Source organism: Triticum aestivum, chromosome 3D, assembly GCF_018294505.1.
Source record: "Triticum aestivum cultivar Chinese Spring chromosome 3D, IWGSC CS RefSeq v2.1, whole genome shotgun sequence".
Taxonomy (NCBI): domain Eukaryota; kingdom Viridiplantae; phylum Streptophyta; class Magnoliopsida; order Poales; family Poaceae; genus Triticum; species Triticum aestivum.
In genome coordinates, this window is record NC_057802.1 from 7123988 (window position 1) to 7133855 (window position 9868).

The following is a 9868-nucleotide window of genomic DNA, read 5'->3' on the forward strand; positions in this document are numbered from 1 at the left end:
CTGGACCAGGGTGCTTGCATGCAACTGAGAAAGAAAATTTTGGTGGGTCCAGGCGCTCACGGGATTGCTACCATTCCTTGCATGCATCATCACGCTGGGCACAAAGATAGGACCCACTAATAATGACCCTGGTAGTTTAGAAATGGAAAGCGGAAGGAGATACGCCGTTGTCTGTCGCGCGTCGCAACGCGCGAGCGCGAAGGAGTGATTTCGGGCAACATCATATATATAGCCAAAAGCCGTGAGTACTATTAACCATACTCTCAAAGTGACTTTGGGGCTTGCAAAGCGTTACGATGGGCCAGATAAATCTCATGTGTGTTGTCAAATCAACTACGCACGATTAATGTCGGCGGATGACTAGGTGGAACACTTGGGGAGCCAGAGCATGTTGATGACATGGGTCGATGGGCCGGGACGGTTGGGCCACCGCACCCGGGTGATGCCGCCTCCATCCCCGCCCGATACGGGCATGAGGCGGATCCTATCGTTGAAGTCGGGGTAAAGTCTGAAAAAAACCTTAAACTCGTAGAGCCAGTCGGAATTGAACCTCGAACTTTCAATCCCTGAAGTTGATACCTTGTACTTTCTGATCCCAGTCAATTTTAACCCTAAACCGACCGTAGGCAGTTTGTCGCACCGGAAAAGGCTCGATCCCGGCTGGGATTGTCTCTTCTTTCACTGACTATGCGGTCCTACTTGTCATATTCATCTTCTTTCCTCCAATCCCCCTCACTTTTCTTGCTCACGAGGTGTGTGTCTCCAGCACACGCGACATAATACAGAACCCCTTGTGTCGCATGTCCACAGCCAATACGAGTCGGCTAGGAAGGGCGGACATTGTTGTCCCCGTCGTCGTTATCATCATCACCGGGATTGGGAATTAGAAACACGTTGGCGAAGAGCTCTTGGTGAAAGCCGTCGCTGGTACGACTTCCGCTTCGTCATGTCCATGCCGCTCAAATGCGCCATAGAGCTCGGCAATCTCGGCGCCATCCACGGCTGCGGCGGCAGCGCCGCGCTCGGCAAGCTGGCCACCATTATTGCGCTCGTTTCTTCCAGGCTAGTACGTGATTAATAGCTTCAGCGAGACGTGCGAGTGGAAAAAGCTAACCAAGCAAGCAGCTGGATTGATTGTCAAGCTAGCCACGGAATTTGGTTGTGAGTTTACGGGACAAATTGCTCGGATATAAACATAGCCGTTGCAGCAGGCTGCGCGGCCGCGGACACCAGATGGAGCAGCCAGATGCGAGCGACTCGATGTGGTCGAGCGCGGTGTCAACGGCGTTGAGGCGCCTGGTCGCCTTGGAGTTGGAGGCAGTGGATGAGAACCCTCCCTGATTTAAGGAGATCGAGAGAGAAAAGGGCCGGGAAGAAGATAGATATGACATGTGGGGTAGGGATGTCAGTGGGAGCATTTTGTGATCCCGAGCGGGATGAATCTTTTCCCGGTGCCCCAAACAGGTTCAAGGTTCAGATTGACCGGGATCAGCAAGTACGGAGTGTCGATTTCAGGGATTAAGAGTTTGAGGTTTAATTCTGACGAGCTGTATGAATTCAAGGTTTAAAATAGACTTCACTCTTGAAGTCGACTGGATGGGACGTCTTTGGACGTCGTGCGCTGATGGGCCTCTATTTCCCATGTATTTTCGAGAAACGCAGTCATGTAGTAGTTAGTTGCCATGCGTGATGCGCGGTTAGGCCAAATGGTTTTTTTCCTTGCCTATAAAACGAGGCATTGTGGGGGAGTGGTTCACATCACCCACTTCTTCTTCTTGCTCTTCCTCGCGCTCACTGTTGTAGCCCCCAAAAACTCCTCGCATGGGCCTGATTCCAGCACGAGATCTAAACAACTAGGTGTGTGTGTGGGAGGGGAAGGGGGGCGTCAACAAGCAGACGCCAACCCCAATTGGAGACCAGCGAGTGTTGCACACCCTGTTCATCGAGCGGGCTATAGCTGCCCTTGAACCACTTTGTGCGAGGGCTCCTCTTCTTCTACCGTTTGCATCTTCATCACCTTACTCCCAGTGATGTCCCGCACATTACGTGTTTCATCATGATGTGTGATTTTTTTTATGGGGGACTCAATCCTATCGTCGGTTGTGAAAACAGGCCTTCCTCTCGAAGGTGCAAACTATCAAGGTCGACTGCCGGCACTCAGACGAGGACTGGCGCCAAATACTTTAATCTGTATTTTTCTCAACATCATGCGTAGGCGGACCGTGTGTTAAATATATAGTTGGCCAAACGGGCCGTGCTTTGCAGGCCAACCCAGAAGCAAGCGTGCCCGGCACGTGGCTAAACAGGGGAGCCACTAGTTAACGAGCGTTCCTTCGGGAACCTCGCAACGATCAGCGTCACTTGACGCGCTCTTAGCCATTCGTCACGTGTCGCGCTCTGAACGCTTCCTCCGGATTTCAGTTTTTTTATTTTTTCGCACGCGTTTTCGGCTATTTTAACGATTTTTTTTGGCTTTTTTCGACGTTTTAGTTTTCCATCGGTCTTTCCTAACTTTTCGACCAAAACAAATTTGAAAAACAAAAATTTTTGCGCAAAAAAATGCGTTTCCTTTTTCCCCTTTCGCGAGAGTCACAGTTTTGTTTCCGCGAGAGGCACAGTTTTGCTTTCGCGAGAGTCACGGCCGTGCCTCTCGGAAACGGAAAAAAATGTGTTTTCTATTTTTTTTTCTTTCGCGAGAGTCATGATTTTGTTTCCGCGAGAGGCACGGTTGTGCTTTCGCGAGAGGCACGGTTGTGCTTTCGCGAGAGTCACGGCCGTGCGTCTTGGAAACGTAAAAAAACACGTTTTCTATTTTTTTTTCACTTCGCGAGAGTCACGGTTTTGCTTCCGCGAGACACACGGGTGTGCTTTCGCGAGAGTCACAGCCGTGCCTCTCGAAAACGGAAAAAACGTGTTTTTTTGTTTTTTTCCTTTCGCGAGAGTCACGGTTTTGCTTCCGCGAGAGGCACGGTTGTGCTTTCTGGAGAGTCACGGCCGTACCTCTCGGAAACGGGAAAAACACATTTTTTTTCTTTCGCGAGAGTCGCGGTTTTGCTTCCGCGAGAGGCACGGGCGTGCTTTCGCGAGAGTCACGGCCGTGCCTCCTCCGAAACGAAAAAAACGCGTTTTCTTTTTTTTCCTTCCGTGAGAGTCACGGTTTTGCTTCCGTGAGAGGCATGGTTGTGATTTCATGAGAGGCACGGGCGTGCCTTTTTCGGAAAGGGAAAAAACCCGTGCTCCCGGTTCGGTCTTTTTGTCCAATTATTTTTATAAAAAAAAGTTTATCAAAACCTATCAACATGGAATCTAGTTTTGAAGATTTTGACGCGAGGAATCTAACGGTGAAAGCGGTTTGAGATTTGGACGCACGGTTTGAGAGATAAAACGTTTTGAATAAAAATCTACGAAAAAAGGGAAAACTACCAGGTTGCGACGAGTGGCGCGCTCCATGTGCGCCTTTGTCGCAATCTGAGGGGTTGAAGTGATCTTTACAAGGAATAGGAGTACTTCTCAACTAGTGATTTCGGCTAAACAGGCCGTGCTAGGCTTATGACATGTCTGGGCTGTGCCTGGGCTGCGAGGCGAGGCCTGGCATGGCCCGTTTATCTTTTTCTGACTTTTATTTGCTATATGCCTGGGCCTCAAGGGGAGGGACATGTGCCGGCCGGCACGGCCCGCTTATGTACGGGCCTTTGCGTGCCGTGCCGGCCCGTTGGCCAGGTCTGGTTAAACCCTCTTCTGCTTCCGTCTCCCTCCCGAACTCTCGAACTCGGCGACTCCAATGGCGCCGCCGCCGCCGCAGACGCCGACGCCGGTGATACCGCGGGAGGCGTGGGAGGGCTGCAGCGTGCTCCTCGACATCAACGACGGCGACCGCCTCGCCTTCTTCCGCCTCACCCCCGGCGCGTCCGTACCCTCCCTCCCTTTCCCCTCCCTCTTTAGTTTTCTGCTCCGAAACCCTAGCTGGTGCGGTCGGCTAACGGCTCTCTGTTGTGTGGTGGCGCAGGACGGTGAAGATAGGGGACAAGAGCTGCTCGCTGCAGCCGCTGCTCGGCCGCCCCTTCGGCTCCCTCTTCCGCGTCGGGCCCTCCGGCCTCGTCCCCTGCGCCGCCACCGACGCGTCGTCTCAAGGCAAGCATGCTAATGTTTTCTTCCAGTCCATTGATGTATTCTTTAAAATACATTCTGCTATGTTATCTTAGTAATAACAATGGCTGTGATTGGTACAGATGATAAGCCGCGAGGCGGCGGCGGCGCCGATGGCCAGGCACAGGACGAGACCAGGGACAATAGGTCCCTGGTTGACAATAATACAGCGCAGACGCTGTCAAGCGAGGACATAGAGGCGATGAAGCGGTGAGGATTCGACCGTTTTCAACTGTGTCCTGCTTGAGTAGGATATTTATTTGTCTGCTCTCTGTTTTAACAAGATTTTCATGTTACGCGGTTTTAATAGGGAGGGTGCGAGCGGGGATGCGATTGTGGAGGCTTTGATAGCGAATAGCTCCACATTTGGAAATAAGACTGTGTTCTCACAGGTTAGTATCAGGCACTGTCTAGTTTGATTCCTTACTGTTCTGGAGGACGCTGATGAGGACTGATTTAGTTCAACCTGTTCGGTTGCAGGAGAAATACAAACTGAAAAAACAAAAGAAATATGCACCGAAAGTGCTTTTGCGGCGCCCCTCTTCCAGAAGGTATCCCGCGCTTCCCTTTTTTGCAGCAGGAAAAATATCACATATCTTTTGAAAGCGAATACTCTGTCAAACTTGTGGTGCTGTATAGTATGACAATCACATATGCAGTGTTTGTTTTGAATACAAAGATACATCTTCTGATTTGCTCTTTGTAGTGGATGTCTGGTCCAAAGTAATGAACCAATATCTCTGAAGTATCTTCTTAACTGAAGTTTGAAGATTGTTGTAGAGTGTGAATGACGTAGGACAAGCAAGAAAGACTTCGTTGCATTATTTGTAATTTCACTACAAACATCTAGCATATGGGCTGTTACTTTCTATTTCCACATCAACGCCATGTCTCAATGGTGGCAATCTAGTCTGCTGTGCCTAAACTTACATAATCCAGCTAAGCTTAGGTCACACCAACATACAATTTGAAGGCATTTGAACACACGCTTCCTCTGTGTTTCTTCGAGAGATGCAGGAACAGAATGATTATATATGCTATCATCATTCATCAGTACAACCAAATTTGTGCTTCTTAATTCGAAATCAACATGGAACATATTGAATCGAGAGATAAAGTGGGTAGAGAGGGAAAATAAGAAGAAGACTGAAATGAAATGTTTTTGAACTTACAGCCTATGAAATTTGAGTCCCACTGCTGTTCTTTTGAACAAGAAATAAATTTTTGCTTTATAAAATTCGCAGTGCAAATTAATTTTTTAGGTTGGCCAGGTGGGCTGGGTGAGTTTTAATTCTCTCTCAATAGAACATGTCGGTTTCCCAGCTTTTGGTTTGAAAGATTACCGACTGAACTCGATTAACTTCGTTATCTGGAAAGTTGGCGTAATTTTGAAATAATTCTGTTGTAACTCGTATTTGCAAAGTGCTTGGCACTTGAAAAGATAATTGCCTTTTTTTTTTTTACTCATTAGACTTAACATATACTACTGGATGGTGTGCAAAATTATCTAATATTGTTGTTCCCTTTTATGCTACAGCATTTGTGAGACATATTTCAAGAAGTACCCAGCCCGAATAGGGTAATTATTATTTCCCTTTCATTACTTGTTAGGGCCAATCTTTTTTTTCCTTGTCATCCTAGTCAATTTGTTGATCTTGTTGCCTAGAAACAACAGAAGTGGATAGCTATAGCACTTAGCTACTTAATGTCTTTTCTGTGTTCCCCAGGTTTATGCGAGTTGATATGCTCTCCCTCTTGTTGTCTATGGCAAATGTTGGTGCATATTCAGATGTGCTTGCCGTTGATATGGTGGGGGGTTTAGTTGTTGGAGCTGTAGCTGAACGCTTAGGAGGTAAATTATGCTTTCTTTGTGGTACTGAACATTATTTGGTGTTAACCAATCAAATGGAATTTAGTTTTATGGAGATTGTGCTCCATTTTTTTGAACTGTAGATTGTGCTCCATTTTTTTGAACTGTAGATTGTGTTCCATTTAATTTGTTTTGTCAAAAGACACTATTTTAACCTAGCTGTTTGTTGAATAATCACCCTGATTTCAGTGGGAAGCTGTTACGTATCAATCTTTTACTTGGTATGTGTGCAATAGAAAATGTTGTGGCATGTAATCACTAATTCTCACAAGTCACGCTTGTTTCCACCTAACTGCAATATATATCTACGAACATGAAAGCTATAGGCTGACCTGCCACTGCCAGCTCGAGGTGTTTGTTAATATTTGTAAATGTGTAAAGTAAACCTGATTCTTGTGTGTAGTGCATCGCCATTTTAACGCATATGTCAGTTACAATCATTATTGATTCTCTGTTATTTCTATTATAGGTACAGGATATGTTTGTAGCACATATCTTGGATCAGCGCCCAGCTCCATAGATATAATAAGAATGTATAATTTGAGCAGCGACATGACCAGCAGGTAAATCCACCTTTTGGCACTATATGGCTTCTCATTTACAGAGGATTCTCATCTAAGGAGATAATTAGTTAGAGAACCTTCGGAATACAAGCAGGAGTATAATTTATACATTAATATGTGACACTATAGTGTACCCTTAAACTGGCTACAAGAGCATACTAAGAATGTTGGTAAATACATTTTTTACGATTTCAGATAATATATGCAGTACCATTCTATCATTTTCTATTTCATCTGAATTGTCATCTACTATCACTATGTAAATGGACCTGTATGAAGCAGTTGAAATTATAACTGAAGTAGCAAGTGCGAATACTTCAATATATAATTTATGTAATGCTCAAGAGTTGAAATTATAATTATCATAAACACTCTATTCAGGATTTTCCAGGCACCACTTGGTGACCTCTGCTCCTTGCAAAGTGCTGGTGATGCTCCTTCTGTTCTCAGTGGTAGCATTCAACGCGATTTAGTTGAACGTGCTGCTGTACCAGATGAGAGTCTTCAGTCATCCCTGGCAAAACCAATTAATACAGAAGTATCGGATGGGAATGCTCAGTCAATATCAGTGCAGCCAATTAATATGGAGGTCCCTGAGCCTGCAACGGATGATCACCTTAATCAAGGTGACATTTCTATGTCGGGTAAGTCGTGATCAAACTAACACTAAGAACTTTCCACAAAAACGCAATGTTCCAATTGTTGCTGCTACGTTGATCTGTAGATTGCAAAGGAAGTAATGGCAATTCAATAGCTCCCAAAGCGCTGAGAGCAGGAAAAGCACCCTCACCAGAGAGGATGAAATATTGGGGAGAACATGGGTTTAGCAGGTAACGCGAAATATACTCCATCAGTAGAAGACAAGTGCAGTATGAGTCTAAATATTTTCATTAATATACTGGTTTTATGTCAACACAGTTTGATTGTTGCTGCTCCTGGCCATGAGGTAGAAAGTGTGGTTGCCGATTTGCTTCCACTCCTGTCCTATTCGGCCCCATTTGCTATCTATCACCAATATCTTCAGGTAAATTATTATTCTCTACAATTGACACCGAAGCATGGCAGTTCTTACTAATTTTTTTGGTTCTCGGCGCTTCTGCAGAGAACTTACCTTTCTAGGTAGAATTTTATTTCGAAAATTATTATCCTGTCACTTGCCTAAAATCATTAGCTTATGTGTTGAATTGACTTGGTTTTTGTTTCATTCTTTTGTAAAGTGTGGTTTTGCTGTTACTTATCTTTTTGTTTTCTGGTATCTACATGCAGCCTCTTGCGACATGCATGCATAGTTTGCAAGCATCGAAAATGGCAATTGGGTTACAGATTACTGAACCCTGGCTCCGAGAGTATCAGGTCAGTACATTAGGAATGATGATGTTACACCGGAAATAATTATAGTACTTCAGAGTTTTGTTTGAGTTTTCATTTTTCTTGTCTTTTATAAGCCTGATTAATGTGTCATGCCAGTAAGGAATGTAGAACCTATCTGACGCCTAAACTTGGAAAATGTGTCTGTTTACACTGCACTTTTGGTTGCCATTCTACTTGAATACTACTAATAAACTGATGAGGTTTATGATGTGATGAACATGCTCAATACTAATAATTGAATGGACAGATTTTTATCACATGTTGGTTTGACACACAAGGTCGATCGGCTATCACCTGGGCCCATTAGGCTTGAAATACAACAAATGATCTGTCATTAGTGCTTACTACCTTTGTGTGTAAAAAGTTGTGATTCCTTTTTTTCCAATCTCGCTTTCTGGTCTGTGTATACAGGTCCTTCCATTGCGCACCCACCCACACATGCAGATGAATGCGTTTGGTGGTTATATCTTGAGCGGCATCCGGATACACAAGCCTGACCCCTAGTAAGCGCGAGTGCCAGAGAAGTCATCTTGCATGATGGAGGGCAAGCTTGTCTCGTGATTTATATTTGGTTCACGCTGTTGTAGCTTCCTTTTTCTACGGGTTGCACTGATACGGTTTGGCCGTGGCTTTTTCTGCAGGTTTCAGTGGTACGGTTTGGTCGCGCCTTAGGTCAGAGAAAGATGATATCTAAACCTGAAAACAAGTATGCCATCCTTCCCTCCACTGTGGGAAGGACATGTAATTGTAACATATGCCGGCATTAATTTCCTGGTGTTGTAACTGTGGTCGAATCACATCCCAGTTTGATCTATTCAATTTTCTACAAGCAGTGGAACATTATATTACAAAGAGGAGACAAATAGGATGATATGCGGCCATTGGAGGAGCATCGGGGTGGTCCGCCGATGCGGGGAGGAGGGGGAAAGCTGCCGGATCTTGCTTGCCTCGCGTGAGGCAGGTGGAGTTGGTGTATACGCACATGCAAATTATATATTTTTCCTCTCCAGTCAAGAGGGAAAATGCTCCTCAAAATTGAAAGCAAATATTTGTTTTCTTCTTGCATTGAACATATGAAAGCCAAAAGGCAGTGCACCGGTAATGTTTTGATAATTGCAATGCACTAACACGGATTTGAACATTCAACATTGGAAAAAAAACGCACGCCGCATGGATTTGTCGTTGAATACTTAAGGAGCTACTTAAATTGTTCCAATTCCTACGTTATTTGATGCATCATGTTAACTTTTCAAGCTACAACTTGATTTCATCTCCCCGCACAAACAAAAACTCAGTTTCGTCAGGACTACAACAGAACGTTTGCCAAACAGATTTGTGGTTAAATATCTGAAGGGCTATCTAAATCGTTACCATGCGGCACATGTGGTGAGTGTTCAAAACTTGATGAAAGAATAAGATTAAATAAATCGTTTTGGTTCCTACTTATTCAAAAGAATCATACTTATTCAATGGAACATGTGAACATTCTAAGCTACAACTCTGTAAATTTCATCAGAATTCATAGACAAAACCAGCACAACGAGAAAATGTGTTGCCTAGATTGAGCACATTCAGAAACCCGCCCTCCTCAATTTTCCCCAACCATGTAGAACAGTCCCAACTGTCCAAGACTCGGTGTCAAAAACAAACAAACAATGTCTCATGTAACTGCACGATACATACTTGAGATGTCAAGGGCTCTTTGCTAGAGCCTTCTCAACGCACTCCCTCAACTAGCTGACCGGCACAATAGCTAGCTATAGGTAACAACATACAACAGTGGCGAAGCTTGATGATGATTGTTGAGGGGGCTAATCAGAGTTGAAGGAGCAAAGAAGATAAGTTATGCATGAACTCTGTAAAATATTTATTATTCAGACCTAATAATTAGGGTTACACTTATGAGGTTTCCTATAGT

General features: G+C 44.8%; 1 protein-coding gene across 1 annotated transcript; it reads left to right on the top strand.

The window, feature by feature from the left end:
• The first annotated feature begins 3720 nt into the window (after positions 1 to 3720).
• Positions 3721 to 9022, top strand: LOC123073675 (tRNA (adenine(58)-N(1))-methyltransferase non-catalytic subunit trm6). The gene is made up of 14 exons (XM_044496734.1): positions 3721 to 3906; positions 4007 to 4131; positions 4230 to 4356; positions 4457 to 4538; positions 4627 to 4697; positions 5684 to 5725; positions 5874 to 5998; positions 6486 to 6579; positions 6961 to 7223; positions 7304 to 7409; positions 7498 to 7603; positions 7846 to 7932; positions 8362 to 8453; positions 8592 to 9022. Coding segments are annotated over exons 1-14 (1446 nt in total). The 5' UTR covers positions 3721 to 3781; the 3' UTR covers positions 8593 to 9022.
• Positions 9023 to 9868: the final 846 nt, after the last annotated feature.